The sequence below is a fragment of the Lynx canadensis genome, chromosome C1 (genome assembly GCF_007474595.2).
Source record: "Lynx canadensis isolate LIC74 chromosome C1, mLynCan4.pri.v2, whole genome shotgun sequence".
Lineage (NCBI taxonomy): Eukaryota > Metazoa > Chordata > Mammalia > Carnivora > Felidae > Lynx > Lynx canadensis.
In genome coordinates this window covers 118,049,062-118,070,916 of record NC_044310.1, presented here as the reverse complement: position 1 = coordinate 118,070,916, position 21,855 = coordinate 118,049,062, and the positions used below count along the sequence as shown (strand labels likewise).

Sequence of the window (21,855 nt, the reverse complement as noted above, 5' to 3'; positions counted from 1 at the left end):
GGAGTGGAATTGCTTGGTCGCGTGGGAACTCGATGTTCAACTTTTTGTGCCACCGCCACACTGTTTTCCGCAGTGGCTGCCCCACTGAACGTTCCTGTCAGCGGTGTAACAAAGGTTCCAGTTGGCCCACATCCTTGGCAGTGCCTGCTTTGTTGCTGCCATCATCATCGTCACTGACATCTTCGTGGGTGTGGCGTACCAGTACACGAGTCACTCTGGTCCTGATTTCCATTTCCCTCATGACTAGAGATGTTGAGCGTCCGGATTTTTGTTTCATTTATTTATAAAGATCCAGCATGTGTTGCTGGAAGAGAAGCTTCATTTTGTAGAACGCATTCTTCATCTCAGCTGTGTTGCTCTAGTCTCCACGGTGTCTGCCCCCCCATGGCCCTGCTCCAATGTCTCAGCACTCCTCTTCCGTTGTAGAGTATAGCTAAGACATTCCATCCCCAAGCCGACCATGGTATTCTGATCGGTTCTGGAAGCTGGTTTTTTTTGTTGTTGTTTTTTTTCTCCCCAGGCAGGTGCACCTTGGTAAAGATCATGTGTCTTTAAAATTTAAAAAAGACCTTATTGAAGAGCGGCAAAAAGAAAACGCCAAATACAAGGTCAGAATCACTGTTAGTTTGATGTCGCTGATTGCACTCGATAGGTCGAATTCCAGCTATATGCAAGATGCCACATCAGGAGAAAGAAAACTTAAATTTGGGGGGAGGAAGCTGATGACAAGTTCATTGTTAACCATAAATCAAGGCCGGCCGTAAGTGTCACAAGAGACCTCTACTAAGTATTTAGTTTAGTGGGGATTTCGAAGCCAGAGAGATGAGAGAACTCATTTAATTGAAAAGCTTCCTGGAAGACACGGTATGATTTTGAAAAGCAATAGAGAGGACAGAGGCATTCAATTCAGAGGGAGGGAAACGCCTCAAATTCAGGTTGGAATTCTGGACATTAGGTGCATCTGTCCTGTATTCTGCAGGGCATGAAAGTAAGAGGGACACAAAGACAGTGGCCAGGAGCCATGTCAGAGCCAGACAAAAGGTCCAAGTCAGAGATGCTCAAGGGGGCTAAGCATAGAGCAGGAAACCGGTTGAGGGGAGGGAGCCACGGTTGGGTCGCCAAGGCGGCACCTGTGGATTCAGGGAGCGGGGGGTGGAGACGGGAATGGCGGGGCTGGATCACACCCCTGGGCTTGTCATGGCATGAGAGATGTTGTTCCCTGAGGACAGGTGCAGGGGACACTGGGGACAGGCCTGTAGTGGCCAAAGCACAGGACACACACGGGCCAGATGAGATAGGGCTTCACTTGCACCTCCTGTCTCGGGGGCTCGGACTTTGGTGGTAAGACTTGCAGAATCACCACATGTCCTGTTGGCCTGCCGGGGCTGCCATAGCCAAGTACCACAGAGTGGGTGGTGTGATCAACGGAAATGTATTTTCTGGCCGTTCTGAAAGCCCAAGATCAAGGTGTTGGCAAGGTTGGCTCCTTGTAAGGGACATGAAGGAATGATCCCTCTTCTTGGCTTGTAGATGATCGTCTTTTCCCTGTGACTTCATAGTTTCTGTGTCCAGATTTCCTCTTCTAAATGACACCAGTCACACTGGAGTAGGGCCCACGCCATGACCTCATTTTAACTTGATTACATCTTCAAAGACTGTATCTCCCAATACATCCATATTCTGATGTGACTAGGGGTTGAGATTGCAACATATGACTTTTGGGGACATAATTCAGCCATAACACATATATTTAAGCCCGGGAGTGTGTGCTTCCCACAGTCAGAGACGCACACAGTGGCAGCATTGGGTAGGAGGGACTGCGGAAAAATAGGTATGTTGTCAGATAGGAATATTTTTCTCGTATAGAATACATTTTTCTTCCTCCGTTTTCTTCTTGATTAGAGTCTAAGTCAAGTATCTGAATAAATTTATCTTACTTTTCTTTATTTTTCATGAGATAGACAAAAGAATGTAAAATCATTGCATTAGTAAATCTTAGCATTGAGGGAAGGCACATATTAGATTGGCATTTAAATTTAGGTTGATGAGTAGATCAGTTTCTCCATATGTGATTTTCAAAACAAAATACCAAGTTTTCTGTCCACCCTACAGTGGGTGATGTTTTCTTAAAGAATTTTTTTTTATGTTTATTTATTTTTGAGAGAGAGAGAGAGAGAGAGACAGAGCGTGAGCAGGGGAGGGGCAGAGAGAGAGAGAGGGAGACATAGAATCTGAAGCAGGCTCTAGGCTCTGAGCTGTCAGCACAGAGCCTGATGTGGGCCTCAAAGCCATGAATGGTGAGATCATAACCTGAGCCGAAGTCCAGCATTTAACTAACTCAGCCACCCAGGTGCCCCTTATTTATTTTTTTGATGATATTTTCTAACTTTTATTTTTTGTATTTTTTTAAACATTTATTATTGAGAGACAGAGAGAGACAGAGCATGAGCATGGGAGGGGCAGAGAGAGAGGAGGCGACACAGAATCAGAAGCAGGCTCCAGGCTCTGAGCTGTCAGCACAGAACCCGACGCGGGGCTCGAACTCACAAACCACGAGACCATGACCTGAGTCAAAGTCAGACGCTTAACCAACTGAGCCACCCAGGCACCCCTCTAACTGTTTTAGAGATGAAGGTGATACAGACATGGCACGACCAGGTCAATGTGACCGTTAGGGCTGGAATTGCCAGCATTTGGTGGACGGGCCAACCCAACTGTGCGTTCGCGTGGCAAGTGTGCTTAGTGAATACTCACTGTCTGTAAGATTCTGCTGGAGAATAAGCCACTTTACCTGCCCTCAAGAAGGGCACAGTCCAGAAGGGGCAGAGAAACATGAAGGGATGATTTAAAAATGTACCAACTGCAGTAATTAAAGGGTAAAGAAAAGGAGAAGATAGGATGATTCCTAGGTGTCCAGCTCGATGCTTGCTGGCGATTTTAAATGAGATCCCAAACACCAAAGAAGGGGGAAGATGAAAAGTTCAGTTTGGGGCATGTTGTTGGGGGGACTGGAGGGCATCCAGGTGGCGGCTGAAGGAACAAGTCTGCCTCAGCAGAGAGGGAGCCACTAGACCACGGAGGAGCCCGGTGACCTGGGGAAAGTGAATGGTGCGAGAAGCTGGTAACTCAAGACTGGACATCTAGAGAAGCTCCTGATTTGAGGGAAGAGCAGCGGACGATGGAGAAGACAGAAGGGAAGTGGTCAGGGAGGTCAGGAGAAACGGACAACGCTGAGAACACCGATGGGGGAGAGATCCAGGATGGCAGGGCCTGAGAAGAACCCATGGCATTTGGCCATTCAGAGGCCTTTGTTTGCCTTAGCGATGGCAATCCTGGGAGACATGCGGAGGTAAAAAGCCAAATTTCAATTGCCCAAAGAATGTATGGAAGCGAGTAGATGGTTTCTTGAAAAGTTGAGATGAGCAGGGGCGAGGAGTCAGGGCCTAGACCATTAGAGGAAGATGAGGTGTCTAGGAGGTTGGTTTCTGAGTTGGCAGACTCGGGCGTGTTTGTACACGGAGAGAAAAGAGCAATCCCAGAAGAAAAGGCTTCTCTGGTCCAGGAAGCAGAGACAGCTGTGAGCAGGGGCTGGAGAGAGGCCTGCAGAGAGTAGTGAGCGTCCGCAAAGGTGCCCGAGTAGAGCAGGAAAGGAGCCGTCACACCCTTAACAACACCCACCAGGACCCTGAGCCCCAGTGCAGGTGGACTGTTGCAGAGACCCTACTCTGTTGTGTCCGGGAGATTTCATCTGGCAGCCGAATCCTGGCAGGTGACCCAGTGGCAAGGAACACCTGGAGGCCCAAGGCAGGTGGCAGAAAGGCGAATGAAAGAGAGCTGGAGGGGGCTGTGGAGGGAGCGGAGGGAGTAGGCATTATAGCAGGATGATGGGCTTTTCCTCGGGAGATGATCAATGATAGTGAATTCCAAAATGCGCATTGGAAATAAGTCGAGTCTTGATAAACGTTTAATACATCACCCTCCTCTCTCTTCTGGCTACCAACCTATTCGCCATTCCCTTCTTTAAGGTGCTTATTTTATTTTATTTTATTTTATTTTATTTTTAGTCATGGTGAAGGTCTGGTGTCTCCCCCACAAAATCTGTATTTTGAAGCTAAGATCCACAGTCAGCTCCCAGATACGTGCACATCAGAGCTGCACAGCTTACCCTCTGGTGACAATAATACAGTTCTCTTGTTTCTCATGTTAGTGTGGTGATCAGAGTACCTTTCTTTCAGTTAGGTCTTTGGAAATGATTGCAAACAGGGGCGTCCGGGTGGTTCAGTCAGTTAAGCATCTGACTTCGGCTCAGGTCATCACCTCTCGGACTGTGAGTTCGAGCCCCGCGTCGGGCTCTGTGCTGACAGCTCAGAGGCCTGGAGCCTGCCTCGGATTCTGTGTCTCCCTCTCTCTCTGCCCCTGCCCCACTCACACGCTGTCTCACTCTCTCAAAAATAAATATTTAAAAATAAATTTTTTTAAATGATTGCAAACAGCGTATGCACAAAGCAAGCTAGATTTAGAAGTCACTTAAATAATAAAAACCACAGGTAAAAACCAGTAAGTTTTTGCAATGTGCACAGTCCCCTTTTCCCCGAAAGCAGGTATATGTGGGGATATCAATCCCAGCCCAGCCAGCCAGCCTTCCCGGGAGTGTCCCAGTGTCCCGGGGCTCCTGGTTCAGGGGAAGCAGGAGGTGAGGGAGGGGAGCAGCCTGGGGGGACACTTCCTCCAGGGAAGGGGCAGATCCCCATCCACCTGCACCGCCCAGGAGAGGGGGAGGGATTATGGGGCCTTTGTTGAACCTGATGCTGAGATAATCCACTCTGAAGAGCTTGAAACTTTACTGAGACATTAAATTTCTTTTAAATGAAATCTCTGCACTCCCGTAGTTACACGGTTTTCTAAAATCCTTTCTGTGAATTTTAAATGTCTTGGAAATGATTGCCAGAGCCACTGTCCCCTGGTAACGAAAACAAAGTGCTGGGTCCGTGCGTCTGTAACCAACCCCTATGTTGAAACAGTGAGTGTAATTATAATGGTCACTTGAAACTTCTGTCAGGCTCCCAGCCAGACCTCATGGCGGGTGTGGCCGATCACTTGATGGGTTGCTGTCAGTTTGAAAGAGATGCAACGTTGTGCGCGTTTGTATTCAATTTTAATATTTTTGTTGATTAAAAAACCCAGCTAGATAGAGGAGATCCCATTTTGGATGAGGAATTTCAGCGCCTCAAGACAGAAGTCAGCCACAAACGGGTTGTTCATAATCTGGAAGAAGTAGGTAACTTTCCTTTATTTGGGACCTAATTTTTGGTAGCCCTTTATGATGCTTATTTTTATTATTTATTTAATTTTTTGTTAAATGTTTATTTATTTTTGAGAGAGACAGAGACAGAATGCGAGTGGGTTAAGGGCAGAGAGCGAGGGAGACACAGAATCCGAAGCAGGCTCCAGGCTCTGAGCTGTTGGCACAGAGCCCAACGTGGGGCTCAAACCCACGAACCATGAGATCATGACCTGAGCCGAAGTCAGATGCTCAACCGACTGAGCCACCCAGGGGCCTATAATGCTTATTTTTAAAACACTGAATAATTTTATAGAAACACTTCCACTAAGAGAGGCTTGCTAACTTTTAATTTACGTTTACATTTTAACGTACATTTTCAGAGTGGTTTTTTTTGCTACGTTTTTGCAAGCGAAGCATCAAAAGTCATTCATTAATGTTACCCTTGAAATGAACGGCTTTAAATTCTTTGGCTCTTCTCTGCCTCTCTACTTTCTCCTTTTTGGATCTTTTTTGTTGTTGTTTCCCTTTGCTCTCCAAGCCCCTCTGCAGGTCCTCGAGGTGGGTCCCAGGGCCTCGTTCCTTGCCTCCTGCATGACAGGAAGCCAGAAGCCAGAGTCGTGGTCCCAGCTCTACCACAGAGTTGGGACCAGGGAAAAGCCCTCTTAGCCTCTGTGCCTCAGTGTCCTCAAACATAAAAAGGGGACAGTGGCCCCTCCCCCTGAGAGTCCTCTGTCATGTGATAGTGTCTGGTTAAAACCCCCAATTTTTATTTATTTTATTTTATTTTATTTTTTATTTTATTTTATTTATTTTTTTAAAACCCCGATTTTTAATTTTGAAAATGAAAACAATTCTTAATGTTCCCCACCCCCATCATTCTCGATTTTTATTCCTGGGTTTGCCACCTCTGAATTTTCTTACCTCTTTTCTTCTCCCTACATTTAATCTGGCCACAAAGTCTTGCCCATAGCTCCTCCACGAAAGCACACGTGAGCTCAAGCCTTCGTGTCTTACCCTCAACTATTCCAACGGATTGTTCGTTCATATATCTGCCCATCCTCCCTGCCCCCTGCAGCCCACTGCATATGCCAGTGTGAGACTAATTCACTGTATACCCAGCCTGGGGCTCGAACCCACAGCCCCGAGATCAGGAGTCTCACACACACTGCCGACTGAGGCAGCCAGATGCCCTGAGACTGATTCACGTTTGATGCCTTTTTCTTCATAGCGTTTCCCTGCTCAAGAACCCACAGTGCCTGAGGTTCTGGCTGGCCTCAGTGGACCCCCAGACACCCATTCCTCCCCAGTCTACACACTCTGTGCCACGATATGCAAGCACTGTGTGGTGCTTGAGGGCGGGGCTGAGCAGAGCACTCCTCCTTCTGCACGGGGGGGGGGGGGCTGGGGGGGGTCATAGAGTCTTCGCCTCTCAATGTGGCAGTGCCAGCACCCACCACATGGGACTGATTGCTCTGCAAGCCTCTTCCTCTTCAGGGTTGCATGTATTTGCCTGAGCTTCTCTAGACTCTAAAATTTCCTTTGAAAAAAAAAAAAACATTTACTTACTTTGAGAGACAGCGTGAGCAGAAGACGGACAGAGAGAGACACACAGAATCCGAAGCAGGCTCCAGGCCCTGAGCCATCAGCACAGAGCCCAATGTAGGGCTCAAACTCACCAACTGTGAGATCATGACCCGAGCCGAAGTCGGATGCTTAACCAACCGAGCCACCCAGGCGCCCCTAGACTGTAAATTTCTTAAAACCCAAATCGCAAATCCCACGTTTGCCGCCCCCACCCCCTGCAAGAAGTCTCTATATTGCTATATACACTTAAAGTGCTGAATAAATGCTCATTCAGTAGCAGAACAAATAAATAATAATTTGATTTGGGATCGAAGTCTTTATTAAATGCTCATGCCTGGAGTTAAATTAATGTTTTTATTAAATGCTCATGCCTGGAGTTGAATTTTAAGTCTAAGATGTGCCTGTGTTCTGTGTTCACAGAAAATCAAGGAATTGCATCCTAATTTTGACCCACTCATTAATAATACTTGGGTCAACAAGTTCAGGGCGCAAAGGCGATTTCAACAAGCAGCCCGCAAGGTGAGTCCCAGCACCAGACGGAAATTTCAATTCGTGTAGCCCTCAGCACAAGGAAATCAAGCAGTGAATTTTTTTATAACAGCTTTATTGAGGGATAATTCACATACCATAAAACTCACTCTTGGTAAAGTAGACAGTTTGGTGGGTTTTAATATATTTACAGAGTGGTACAGCCATCACCATCCAAACTCAAGAACATTTTTTTTTTAAAGTTTATTGAAGTATAGCTGACATACAATGTTTTATTAGTTTCAGGTGTACGATTTGGCAATCAACAATTAATTTTAGAACATTTTTTATCACCTCAAAGAGAAACCTGGTTCCCATTAGGAGCCCCTCTCCATCCCCCAGTCCCTGGCAACCACTGATCTGTTTCTGTCTCTATGGATTCACCTCTTCTGGACACTTTTTTTTTAATGTTTATTTATTTTTGAGAGACAGAGACAGAGACAGAGTGTGAGCAAGGGAGGAACAGAGGGAGGGAAACAGAATCCAAAGCAGGCTCCAGGCTCCGAGCTCTCAGCACAGAGCCCGACGCAGGGCTCAAACCCACAGATTGCGAGATCATGACCTGAACCGAAGTCGAACCCTCAACCGACTGAGCCACCCAGGTGCCCCTCGAGCAGTGTTTTCAGTGTGGACTGATGACAATCTAGGGGGAGAGAGGAAGAGCCTGCTGATGGGTGACCTGTGTGTCAACCTCCAGGGCCCTGTAGGGCTCTGCATGTGTGAACAGAGGTGGCCCCAAGATGCTCCAGTGTGGGGAAGAAAGTGGTGGAAAGAGGCAGCACAAAACTGTCAAGGGACGAGGGCACAGGTGTTGACAATGGGCAAACAACAGTGAGACTGGCCAGGCTGGCTTCCCCAGCAGCGGGACTACACGGCCTTTCTGGGGTGAGCCCTCTAGTGTGAAAAAGTATTGTCAGCAGTCATGTGCTTTGCTCTAAGTGATGGCCCAGTCTTTCCCTCACTCCTCAGCAAGACTGTCAGCTCAATGTACAAATATGCGCCCAGTTTGATGACTTCTTGCCATCTCCCTGGATCGGCCACAGCCCCATCATCCCCTGCCTGGACCAGGGCAACAGCTCTCCCTGCTTCCAGTGCCCCCATGGCAGCCAGACTAGCATTCCCAAAACTTAAAGGTGATGACACCTCTCCCCTGGTAAAACCCTCCAGAGCCTTCCCGTTGCAATCGGAATGAAGTGCACAACTTTTGTCAAGGCCAAGGCCACACTGGACTTCTCTCTGTCCCTTAAATAGGTCTCCTTTGTTCCTGAAACAGGATCTTCATACTCGCTGGTTCCTCTGCTCTGAATTCTCTTCCCAGGTCATTCTCTCCTCCTCATCAAGTCTGAGATCAAGCCTCACCTCCTCAGTGAGGTCTTGCCTAATTATTCTTGCACCAGTGGCCAGACCAACCCCCTTTCCAGTCCCTCGGTCATGCCCTTGTGCATTTACTCTTTTATCATCTTCATGGTATTTATCCTCTAGATTCATTTAAATGTTTATTGTTATCACCTCTGCACACACACACACACACACACACACACACACACATAGAACATCAGTTCTGTGCAGGCAGGACAATTGTTTGATCTCATGGTATCTGCAATACCTTGAACAGAACTGGCCACAGCACTGGCACGTCGTACTATTTATTTGTTAAATAGAGTCCTTTACAGGATGGAAAGGGGTATTAATCATGGAAGGAATGGTCCTTTCAGCCACAGCTTTGTGCACAGGTAGCACTCACCTCCAGTAGCAGGTGCTCTGGGTGCAAAGCACAGTGATAGACAGTTAGCATTGCCCAAAATCCACAGCCCTGTTCCCACACAATCGTCTATTTATTTGGTCCCTCCACTCTGAAAATAACACGGCAGGAGAGAATTATTATTCAGATACACTAAAAAGAAGGAATGTGGGACTAGTCATTCTTTCCACTCTGGAAATAGAAAAACAGGGCTCATAAATTGGGTGGGACAAGGCCAGATGACAACTTGGTCTTTGTTTGTATTCAGGCAAGTCAACATCGCCGAGACCTTGAAGTCCCTGTGGCCTCACCCTGGGGCAGCGTGCCATTTTCCCTGTGAAGTCTGACTTAGAGCCGAGGCCTCAGCCCTTAGCGTGGTTGGGGAAAATGAATTAACTCGTACGTCAAAATGAGCATGTACCAATTTAATAATCTGAAGCTGTCCCTTCTCATTCCAGATCATGGTTCATCGGAGGTTACTCATTATGCTGAGTGCTATTCATAACATGGACAGAGAGACCATAATCAGAAAGCTCAGCCAAGGAAGACAGACAATAACATCAGGTAAAGCACAGCTGTCAGGTGCAACGATGCTTCGGCCATAAGTTCTCTGAACATGATTCTTCTGTGTAATGAGGTCAGCTGCATAGAGGTAAAACAGTTTCATAAATCACATCCATTAGGGTTTTGTTTTGTTTTGTTTTTTATGGCCACCATAACAAAGCGACACAAACTTAATGGCTGAAAATAAACATAAATGTATTATCGCACATTGCTGGAGGTCAGGAGTCTAAAATCAAGGTGTCAGTGGTGCTGGCTCCTTCTGGAGGTTCCAGCCGAGAGTCTGTTCTGGTCTTTCCAGCTTCCAGAGGCCCTTTCCTCATACCACTCTGACCTCTTGCTTCAGTCGTGACATCTCCTCTGACTGTGACCCTTCTGCCTCCCTCTTACATGGATCCTGTGACAACATTGGGCCCGCCTGGATCACTCAGGACACTCTCCGCATCTCAAGATCCTTAACTCAATCACACCTGCAAAGTCCCTTTTATCATGTAAGGTGATGGAGTCACAGCTCCCGGGGAACTGAACGTGCACATCTTTTAAGGGGACCACCTCTCGGCCTACCCAGGACGTGAATCAGATTTCCCCACCAGGTTTGGTTGAAATGCCCAACTGAGAGTTAGCAAGGCCGACCGACCGGGTCAAGTTGTAATGTCTGCAAAGGCTGGGCATGGTTTAATCTCTTGTTTTGTGTGCCCTCTGTTCTGTCGGGTCATCAGAGAGACTGGAGTAGTCCATATTCCTACTTGCTGACTGAGTGGCTGCATCTGGTGCTGTCTCAACCTACCATTTGCACAAAAAGCTTTTTATCTCATATCCTCTTTGCTACTTAAAGGCATTCCAGTCCTTGGATACCCGAGTTGACTGGGCTGTTGGAGCCACGCTCTCAGTGGCTTCTGGGAGTCCAAAAGCTGTGTCACCATTTTCTCCATCTGCGGCTTGTTTGCAGACCCACGGGCAGGCCCCTGTCCTTCCAGACCCTTCCCGCCCTCCCTAGCCTGAGGCCTCCGAGCCTGGCTCTTTGTTCTTCCTCTCCTTCAAGATCTGGATAGGTGTTCTTTTTCAAAATATTTTATCGCATTTTAATCCTTTTTTTTTTTTTTTTCTTCATCCAGTGCTGTTTATTGAGTCCATTATCAGAGGAAGAAAATACTTGCCATTTATCACAAAACAGTGGGCTGGGCTTCACCACAGGAGGGTGTGGTTTGGGGGGCAGCAGGTGTGAGGCTTGGAGTCCTGCAGAGGACAAGCAGCCTGTCCAGACCTTCACCATGGACACACCCGACAGTCATTGGGCATGTCCCCAGCAGTATCCCATCACTTGTCGCAGGCAGGGCCCCCAAATCAGAGCCAGGGAGAGACCCACATAGCCCCAAGGGAGGGAGAAGCCCCGGTTCTTCCTCCCCTTCAAGATCCAGATGGGTATTTTGTTTTTCATAACATTTTATTGCACTTTAATTATGCTTTTTTCTGGGGCACCTGGGTGGCTGAGTCAGTTAAGCATCCAGCTCTTGGTTTGGGCTCAGGTCATGATCTCAGGGTTTCATGAGTTCGAGCCCCACATCGGACTCTGCTCTGGCATCGCAGAGCTTGCTTGAAATTCTCTCTCTCCCTCTCTGTCTGTCCCTCCCCCACTCGCGTTGTCTGTCTCTCTCAAGTAAATACATAAATAAACTTTAAAAAGAAATTATGTTTTTGGGGCATCTGGGTGGCTCAGTCAGTTGGGCATCAGACTTTGGCTCAGGTCATGATCTCACAGTTCGTGAGTTTGAGTCTCGCATCAGGCTCACTGCTGTCAGCGCAGAGCCTGCTTGGGATCCTTTGTCCCCCTCTTTCTCTCCCCCTTTCCCCACTCATGTGCTCTCTCTCTCTCTCTCTCTCTCTCAAAAATAAATAAAACATTTTTTTTAATTATGCTTTTTTCCCCTCCTATATTATTTTGATGTCCGGTATGGATGTTTCTAATAAAGGAACTCTTCAAGTATTGTTTTGTTTTGTTTTTTAATTTTTTTAAATGTTTATTCTTGAGAGAGAGAGAGAGAGAGACAAGAACTCCAGTGTGGGAGGGGCAGAGAGAGAGGGAGACGCAGAATCCGAAACAGGTTCCAGACTCTGAGCTGTCAGCACAGAGCTGGACTTGGGGCCCAAACTCGTGAACCATTAGATCATGACCTGAACCGAAGCTGGACACTCAACTGACTGAGCCATCCAGACAACCCCTTTTTTAAAGTATTGTAAAGTTTACCTGTTAATTATATATGGACCCATGTAAAATGTCTTCATGGGTTTTTTTTAGTTTTTTTTAATGTTTATATATTTTTGAGAAAGAGAGAGAGAGAACATGAGTGGGGGAGAAGCAGAGAGAGAGGGGGACAGAGGATCTGAAGGGGGCTCCACGATGACAGTAGAGAGTCAGATTTCAGGGCTCGAACTCTCAAACTGTGAGATCATGACCTGAGCCAAAGTCAGACGCTCAAGCAACTGAGCCACCCAAACGCCCCTTCATATGTCTTTTTTTAATATGATCTTTTTCTTTGCTGACAAGGACAAAGAATATTCACTAGCAATCCTTTCGTTAGGAATTATAGTTTTTTTGGAGGTAAAAAAATGAAATTTTTAAAAATTGGAAAAGGGGTGAGATAAAGAACTAAAGAAAACTACAAATGGGACCGTATGCATAGACTTCTATTCTTTTCTTTTTTTTTAATTTTTTTTAATTTTTATTTTTTAATGTTTATTTATTTTTAAGAGAGAAAGAGAGACAGAGTGAGAGTAAGGGAGGGGCAGAGAGGAAAGAGAGAGAAACAGAATCAGAAGCAGGCTCCAGGCTCTGAGCTGTCAGCACAGAGCCCGATGCAGGGCTCGAACTCATTAACTGTGAGATTATGACCTGAGCAGAAGTCAGATGCTTAACTGACTGAGCCACCCAGGCGCCCCAGACCTCTATTCTTTTCCACAATGGCATGCAGCACGTATCCACTAATTGGTGGGTGGCAAATAAGAAACTGAAGATGGCAATTTCACATAAAAACCAAGAACTCCCCAAAGAACTCCCCCAAAGTGCTCTTTTGTTTCTCACCCACAGATAAGAATTCGTCCAGACATCTCCTGTCCCAGATCAGTCGAGATGATTATTCCAGCTCGTTCTTTGTCTCACCCAAGAAAGTGCTGCCCTTTGCCTTCCCATCCTACAGTCCTCCTCAGAGCTCCAACGAGTTGGTAGGTGCTGTTGGACTGTGGGGTGGGGACGGGGCACGAGCAGATGCTTGTTGGGCAGATACCAAGGCAAGCCGTACCTCAGTCTCTGTCCCTTCACCTCCCCCTGAGAAGCTCCCAGGGGACACCTGTGCCCAGGGACTTGTGACCAGTGGGAAGCCAGGGATCATCTACTGCCGCCTGCCCGGCCCCTAACACACATGTGCAGAGCTCCCTGGTAATCTGCACTGGGTGGTTTCCAGCCTGGAAGCCAGCAAGAACCCCTCCGGACAGCCCGGGGAACCGGGCCTGAGAGCAGAAGGGCAGGTGGAGAATCCGAGAAGGCCAGGCCTGGGGAGGTGGGCCCCACTGCATGGGCAATGGGGCAGCCAGGGACGGGTGGCCCCGGGGTCTAACACTCTAAGCCATGAGACTCTCAATTCTCTCTGTCTTTCTCTCTCTCTCTCCTTCTCTCTCACTCTCTCTGGAAAGAGGTGCGACAGTTCATTTTCTTGCCTTATGGGCATGATGATGCATTAAAATAAAAATAATAGCTGACTCTTACATTGCACTTACCATGAATCAGGCAGTGCCTGAAATGCCTCACTTGTAACAGTTCATTTAATCTTCAACGAATCTATGTGATAGGCTTACTGTTTTACAGAGGAGGAGGAAACTGAGACACAAGGTCATATGGCCGGTAATAAAATGTAGCCTAAGTTCATGTCATTAGCAATAAAAGGCATCTTTAATTTGATGCTGAGGGACATCTGGGTCAGTTGGTTAAGCGGACAACTTCGGCCCAGGTCATGATCTCACGATTCGTGGGTTTGAGCCCCACGTCGGGCTCTGTGCTGACAGCTCAGAGCCTGGAGTCTGCTTCGGATTCTGTGTCTCCCTGTCTTGCAGCCCCTCCCTGCTCACACTCTGTCTCTCTCAAAAATAAACATTAAAAAAAATTTTTTTTAATAAATTGATGTTGAAAGTGCACAGGCAAATTATTTATTTATTTATTTTTAAATTTAAATGTTTTTTATGTTTATTTATTTTTGAGAGAGGGAGAGACAGAGCGTGAGCAGGGGAGGGGCAGAGAGAGAAGGAGACAGAGAATCAGAAGCAGGCTCCAGGCTCTGAGCTGTCAGCACAGAGCCCGATGCAGGGCTCAAACTTACGAACCATGAGATCATGACCTCAGCCGAAGTCAGACGCTCAGCTGACTGAGCCACCCAGGCACCCCTAATTTTTTACTTTTAAAGAATAAGCTTGCCATTCACATCCTACGATGTATTTTACACATTGCCGGTTCATCTACTCAAGAATTGCAGGACTGACTTTAGAAATTCCATGTGTTTTCTGCATTAGATAATTTTTTTTAATTTTTTTTTTAATGTTTATTTATTTTTGAGACAGAGACAGAGCATGAACGAGGGAGGGTCAGAGAGAGAGGGAGACACAGAATCCGAAGCAGGCTCCAGGCTCTGAGCTGTCAGCACAGAGCCCGACGAGGGGCTCGAACTCACGGACCGCGAGATCATGACCTGAGCCGAAGTCGGATGCTTAACCGACTGAGCCACCCAGGCACCCCTGCATTAGATAATTAAATGACCTAAAAGATCAGACTACAGAATTCCTAGGGAATAATAAATCGGTGATTTTCAAGCATTAATAAGCACACTTAATAATTAATGGGGTGCAAAGGGTGAGAGGGATGAAGAGATCACTGTGCTGTAGGGCGCACCTCATTATTTTTCAGTCGTTCCCATCTCACGCATTCCATCTGGCATCTTAGTCCTACAAAGACTTCTCTGCCACTCAGGGTTGATGAAAGAGTGCTCAGCACTCCTGTTTATAAAGAATTGTATAATTCATTCCACAGATACTTTATCTCATCAATTCTTTTTTATTACCATCTTTGAAATTGGGAAATGTCTTACAATGGATGGCATGTTAGATTGCATCGGATTCATTTCATGATGGTGTCTCAGATTGGGTGAAGTACAGTATTTATCGAATGTCCATAGTATGTCAGGCAGTGTTCCAGGTTCTCTGGGTGATGGAGGCAGACGTCATGCAGGAAGGTAATGCTTTGGAGATCAGCCCCTGGGGCAGGGAAGCAGCGGGAGCTGGCATAGGACAGAGAGAGGAGAACCGCCCTCCTGGGCAGAGGCCTCAGCTGAACTCATGAGGGGCTCTGAAGCTGGGGCAGCATGAAGCCACCCGGCATTTATACCTTTGTTTCAACTTGAGGTTGTAGGCAGGCCTCCCTGGGTGGGGCACAGGACCTTGAAAGAGGCAGCTCCCTTCAACCAAAGCAACCCCTGAAGAGGGCTGACCCCTGAGAGTTGTTTCTGTCGAGAGGACTCCTTGAAGTAGGAGGACTGAGTCTGTTAAGCCTGAAGGGGATTCTGGGTGGCACATTGCAGCACCCACAACAATAGGAAAGGAAGAAGGATCACAGACACTATGAGACGAGGGGAGGTTGGTCAGCACTGCCTCCATGCCTCACACAGCAGGTAGCAACTGTGGTCACGGGAAAGGTGACGGGAGGTAGAGGAATAGAAGCGTAGCCGCTTTCGCCCAGCGTTGATTATGTGTCCTTGTCTTTTGAATTTCCTCATTTTAGGCTCCTGATGGCCTTGGACCAGTCCCAATTAAATCTTCGGAAATCCAAATCAAGCAGAGTTACTCTTTCTTCAATCTGCAGGTCAGACCTGTCATACGGGATTAGCTAATGGGTTTCTTATGAAGTGTACAAAATATTCTTGAATTTGAATTGCATTACTGGTTTTGTTCTTTTATAGTTGATACACTAGAGCATACCGTGTGTGTTCTTCTGCTATCATTTGATGGTATGTGCGAGGTGTAACATACGTGGTTTCTCTTTACCCTGGGGATATATGGTATATATCGCGTGCGTGAAGCTTTCCGAACTACATATATTATAAACTTTAAGAAAAAGCACAAGGTGAAGTGAACAGAAGTTAGTCAGCCTTTCTTGAGGTATACAGCCACTTCTGGTTTCGAAAATATAAGTATTTTAAATCACTGGTTTGTTAACCAGTGTTCGGTGTATTTCTACAGATGAGCCCTGTGGTACAGAAGAGTAATGGCAAATGCACATGTGTCCTGGGACCCAGAGCAGGGACCAGGAACAGGGCTTGGGACTTACGCTAATGTCTCCCAGTGCTGGGCCAAACCAGTGCTTGACCGCACAAGGTGATGGCTGCAACCCGGTACTCGTGTTCCTTTTACCGTTGGGCAACTCAGAAGTGCTGTTATTGAGGATGAGATCCCATTCATTGGTAACGGGTGTTATAAGAGCGTTTAGTCAGTTGTCTTCTTTGACCTCAGGTTCCTCAGCTGTACAAAATTAAAGGGTATCAGCCATTCTGTGTCCAGAGATCGTCAATGAGCTACAGACCTCAAAAGCTTGCTCGAACCCTGAAGCAAGGGGCTGAGGTAACACAACCCCCACCTTTAAGCATTTCTCTCAGGGGGCCTGGGTGTCTCCGTTGGTTGAGCATCAGCTCTTGATTTGGGCTCAGGTCACGATCTCACAGTTCATGAGATCGAGCCCTGAGTCAGGCTTGGGATTCTCTCTGTCTCTCTCTCTCTGCTCCTCCTCCACTAGCACCCTTGCGCGCTCTCAATCTCTGTCTCAAAAATAAATAAATAAACATGAAAAATAAAAAGAAATGCTCTTATGTTTCCGCTCTTGTCCTGGTGTCAAGACTAACACGCTGCTTGGTCCCTTCACAGGATGAAGCCACCACCATCATAACTCTGCCCAAGCAGGACGCCACAACTCAGCTCCCTGGCAAGACCTCGGTCTTGGGCATGAAACCACCTGAGGCCTTAGCCAGGTCTCCAGATTATGACCCGCTTTATATTTTTGTAAGTGACAACTGGCAGAAGTCTCATGTTGTATGTTCCTCTGTTTCAAAAGTTACTCTATAAGAAAACAGAAGCATTACTTGGGAATATTTTTCTGTCTTTGGAGTTTCAAGTGTTAAGCGATATCTCACCTTTGAAATCGATTGCTAGCATTTATTGTTTGAAGAATGTCAATGTTCCTGTCTTCTAGCAATTCCAGAATTTATTTATGTTTATGAAAATACCTTTATGGTCTTTTCTAATTTCATATAATTTTATATATATATATATATGTGTGTGTGGATGGTTAAAAAAAAAGAAGAGGGTACGTAGGTGGCTCACTCAGTTAAGCATCTGACTCTTGTTTTCAGCTCAGGTTGTTATCTCACAGTTGTTAGATCGAGCCCCGAGTCAGCGCTCTATGCTAGGCACGGAGCCCGCTTAAGATTCTCTCTCTCCCTGCCCCTCCCCTGCTTGCAGTCTCCCCACTCTCTCCCTCTCTCTCAAAGAAAAGAAGAAGAAGAAGAAGAAGAAGAAGAAGAAGAAGAAGAAAGAAAAAGAAAAAGAAAGAAAGAAAGAAAAACAGCAGAAAGAGAAAGTTAAATCAACCAAACCTCATCACTCAGAGCTCTCTGGATGCCTTATTTCTTCCTTGGGCATTCCTTCCATACTTCTACCTCTGTCTCCCAGATTTCTGTTCCACTTTGTTTCTGTAGCCACACTTGATTAACTTCCCTGAAGCACACCCTAACCATGCTACTGGCCTGCTCCACATTCTTCACTGACTCCCCATTTTCTTCCAAATTAAGTCCAAGCCTATGTGAGACCAACAACAAGACCACACCCCCTTCTCTGCGTCCCTGCATAGTTCCCTGCCAAACTCGGTGCACTTTCCTCCCTCACCAGGCCTCCACTTCTGCTGATCTGCCCTCGTGGGGTCCCTTCTCCTACCCTTATATTTCTTCCTACCCAAGTCCCAAGTGAATGAAACGCTGACAGGAAATCTGATGAGGTTCTATGTAATGATGGGATCATCAGTGAGATGCCACAGTAGTTGCCCAAGTTATGGTTTATGTTTTAAAGACAGACACACACATACATACAACCAAGAACAACCTTAGATACTAGTTGAGAAAGTCTTCTTTGGAGAATCTCCAAATGGGAATCTCTGTCTCTAAGGTGGGCAGAGATGCTGATACTCAACACCAAAGGTCTCTCAGTCAGCTAGTGGGAGACGTAGGACAGAAACCTGCCTATTTCCTGGTTGTTTGCCTCAGGGCTCTTCCTCCGAACTGTGTTGCTTTCCTACATTAGCCATTATGGGGCATTTTTTCATAGTCACATTGGTTGAGAGGAGTGTTCCTTGGAGACTTAGAATCTTAGAGCTGGGATAAACTCACAGGATGTTTAACTCAGAGATTTTCAAACTTCATTTAGAACTACAGTCCTCACATCAGCTGAAATTTTATGTCAGAAGGCAATAGGTAAAATGACCTAGAATCCTACTTACTTGCTGGGATGGCAGTGGGGTAGAAGGCTCTCCTGGGGAAGATGTCCCTGCAAAACTGTGGGGCTCCCCACAGCAAGATTTGAAAAACACTCTTCAATCTTTTGTCCCCCAGATTCACCCATTACCACCCCCTCCCCGTTCTAAAAGACAGGAAATTGGTCTAAAGGAGTTACCGGAATTTTCCATAGTCACACTCATACTTCCTTGGAAAATATCAGTAGTTACTTATTAACTCATTAATTCCACAAATACTAAGAGCATGCCTTAGGTTAGGAACCTAAGGTTAGGGGCGGTTCATCAGAGGGACACAACAATTCTAAATATTTATCCGCCTAATAACCAGAGCTTCAAAATACATGAAACAAAAACCCATTGAAATGCAAAGGAAAAAAGAGACAAATCCACAATTATAGTTGGTGATTTCAATACCACCCCCCTGTCAATAGTTGATAGAAGAAGTAAACAGAAAATCAGTAAGGATATAAAATATTTAAATACCACTATCAATCAACGTCACCTAATTGGCATTGCTAGAATACTCTACCCAAAAGCAATAGAATGAAGATTCTCTTCAAGTGTATACAGAAAGTTTGCCAAGATAGACCATATTTGGGACCATAAAATAAGTCTCAATAAAATTAAAAATACTCCGATCATATGAAGTATTTTTTCTGGTTTTGAAGAACTTGAATCAGAAAAGAAGAGCCTAAAGATATCTACAAACCTCCCCTCAAAATTAGGAAGCTGAATTAAATACTATAAAATAGGCTATATTGGGGCACCTGAGTGGCTCAGTCAGTTAAGCATCCGACTTCTGCTCAGGTCATGATCGCACAGTTCATGGGTTCGAGTCCCGCATTGGACTCCATGCTGACAGTTCAGAGCCTGGAGCCTGCTTTGGATTCTGTGTCTCCCTCTCTCTTTGCCCCTCTCCTGCTCTCTCTCTCTCTCTCCCAAAAATAAATAAACATTAAAAAAATTTTAAATGGCCTATAGTCCAAGGAAGAAATCAAAAGAGAAATTGGAAAGTATTTTTAACTTAGTGAAAATGAAAACAAAAAAAAATTTGTGGGAATTTTATAATGCTTTACACCTACATTAGAAAGTAAGGGTGGGACTTAAATTAATGTCCTCAGCTACTCTTTTAGAAATTCAAAAAAGAAGAGCAGATGAAATCCAAACCAATCAGAGAAGAGAAATAACAAAGATTAGATTGAAAACCAGTGAAACAGAAAAAAGAAAAACAATAGAGAAAAACTAGTTCTTTGAGAAGATCCGTAAACTGGATAAACCTGTAATCTAACTGATTAGGGAAAAAATGGTTAAAAGGCATAAATTATCAATATCAGGACTGAGAGAAGTAACATCACTACAGATTCTATAGATATTAAAAAGATAATAAGTTAATGTTATGAAAAACTTCATGCCAGTAAGTTCAACAAGTTAAATGGACAAATTCCTTAAAAGGTACAAAATATTAAATCTTATTCAAGAAGAGATAGATAACTCTGCTAGCTCTATATCTATTTTAAAAATTGAATTGGTGATTAAAAGCCTTCCCACAAAGAAAACTGTAGGTACACATGCCTTCACTGCGGAATTCAGCAATCCTTTTAAGGAAGAAATAATACCAAATCCACAAAAACTCTTCCAGAAAAGGGAAGAGGAGATTACTTCTCAACTCATTCTAGAAGTCAGTATTACTCTAATGCCAAAGCTAGACAGAAACATTACAGGAAAAGGATCAACAAATATCCTTCATGAGCATAGATGCAAATAAATAAATACATGAACAAGCAAATAAAATTTTAACAAATCGTATTCATCATACAAAAAGAATAATGTATCATGAACAAATAGGGGCTTATGCAAGAAACACAAAATTAGTTTAATGTTCAAAACTCAGGGTACTTCACCATTTTAACAGACTAAAAAAGAAAAAACAACATGAGCATCTCTATAGGTACAGAGGAGCAGTCTGTCATTCCTGATACTTAGTCTCAGTAAGTGACGGACAGATGGGAACTTTCTCAGCCTGATAAAGAGTATCTGTTAAACACCTGGAGGGGCACCTGGGTGGTTCAGGCAGCTAAGCATCCACCTCTTGATTTCTGCTCTGGTCATGATCTCATGGTTCGTGAATTCGAGCCATGCATCAGGCTTTGTGCTGACAGTACAGAGCCTGCTTGTGATCCTCTCTCCCTCTCTCTCTTCTCCTCCCCCACTCACGCTCTTTCTATCTCTCAAAATAAATAAATAAACATGAAAAAAAAAAAACCAACCTGGAGCTAGCACAATACTGAATGGTAAATGATTGAATCCTTTCCCCCTAAGATCAGGAATAAGGCAAGGATGTCTGCTCTTACTAATTCTATTAAGATTGTAACTATAGCCAGTGTACCAAGTCAAGAAAAAAGAAATAAAAGTACTCTATATTTGAAAGGAAAAAGCAAAACTATCTGTATTCAGAAACAAAATTATTGTCTATGCAAAACATACAATTGAATCTATCCAAAAATCTGATAAAACCAATAAGTAAATTTACCAAGATTGCAGGATATAAGATCAAGACACAAAAATCAGCTATATTTCTATAGACTGGCAACAAACAGTCCAAAACTGAAATTTTAAAAATTCATTTCACTGAACAATAGCACCAAAAAATATGAAACACTTAGGGATAAACCTGACAAGAGCGTGTAAGACTAATACACCGAAATTAAGAAAAATTGCTGAGAGAAATCAAGAAAGATCTAAATAAATGGTGAAATACACCATATTGATGGATTGGGAGATTTAATATTGCTAAGACATCACATGTACAAAGTAACATAAAAGTATTTCACACAATCCACTCGAAAGCTTGCAGCCCACCCCCACCCCACTTTTAAAGAAATTGACAAGCTTACTCTAAAATTTATTTGGAATGCAAATATATCCAAAACAACTTTGAAAAACAAAGTTCAAGTATTTACATTACCTGACTTCAGTGGGTATTGTAAAGCTATACTGACCACGACAGTAGGGTATCAGCATAAAAACAGACAAACAGATCAATGGAACAGAACTGAGAATCGAGAAATAAATGTGTTCATACATACATGGCCAGTTAATTTTTGACAAAGCTCAAAGACAATTCATTGGAGAAAAGATAGTCTTTTCAAGAAATAGTGCTAGGATATTTGGGTATCTATTCACCAAAAATAAAAATAAAAGAACTTTAATCTGTACCTCACACTGTTTACAAAAATTAGTGGAACATAGACCTAAATATAAAACTAAAAACTAGAAAAGTTCTAGAAAACACATAGAAGAACATCTGTGTGTACTTGGGTTAGACAAAGATTTCTTAGAACACCAAAACCACAATCCATGAATGGGGGGAAAATGGATTAATAAGATTTGTCCAAAGTAAGAATTCCTGCATTTCTAAAGACACTGTTAAGAAAATGAAAAGATAAATCACAGATTTGGAGAAAACACTTTGAAATCACAATATCTGGTAAAAGACTTATATCCAGAATATAGAAAGAACTCTCAAAGCTCAATACTAAGAAAACAACTCAATTTTGTTTTTTA

At 44.6% G+C, this 21,855-nt stretch overlaps 1 protein-coding gene across 2 annotated transcripts in view; it reads left to right on the top strand.

Moving 5' to 3' along the window:
• CFAP221 (cilia and flagella associated protein 221) overlaps positions 1 to 21,855 on the top strand; it is a 112,417-nt gene that overhangs the window by 67,340 nt on the left and 23,222 nt on the right. For both annotated transcript variants that reach the window (XM_030327572.1, XM_030327573.1), the window contains exons 12-19: positions 521 to 608; positions 5,185 to 5,274; positions 7,289 to 7,387; positions 9,596 to 9,701; positions 12,784 to 12,917; positions 15,517 to 15,597; positions 16,245 to 16,352; positions 16,653 to 16,787. In XM_030327572.1, the coding sequence (XP_030183432.1) occupies positions 521 to 608; positions 5,185 to 5,274; positions 7,289 to 7,387; positions 9,596 to 9,701; positions 12,784 to 12,917; positions 15,517 to 15,597; positions 16,245 to 16,352; positions 16,653 to 16,787 (841 nt within the window). The remainder of the gene's footprint in view (positions 1 to 520; positions 609 to 5,184; positions 5,275 to 7,288; positions 7,388 to 9,595; positions 9,702 to 12,783; positions 12,918 to 15,516; positions 15,598 to 16,244; positions 16,353 to 16,652; positions 16,788 to 21,855) is intronic.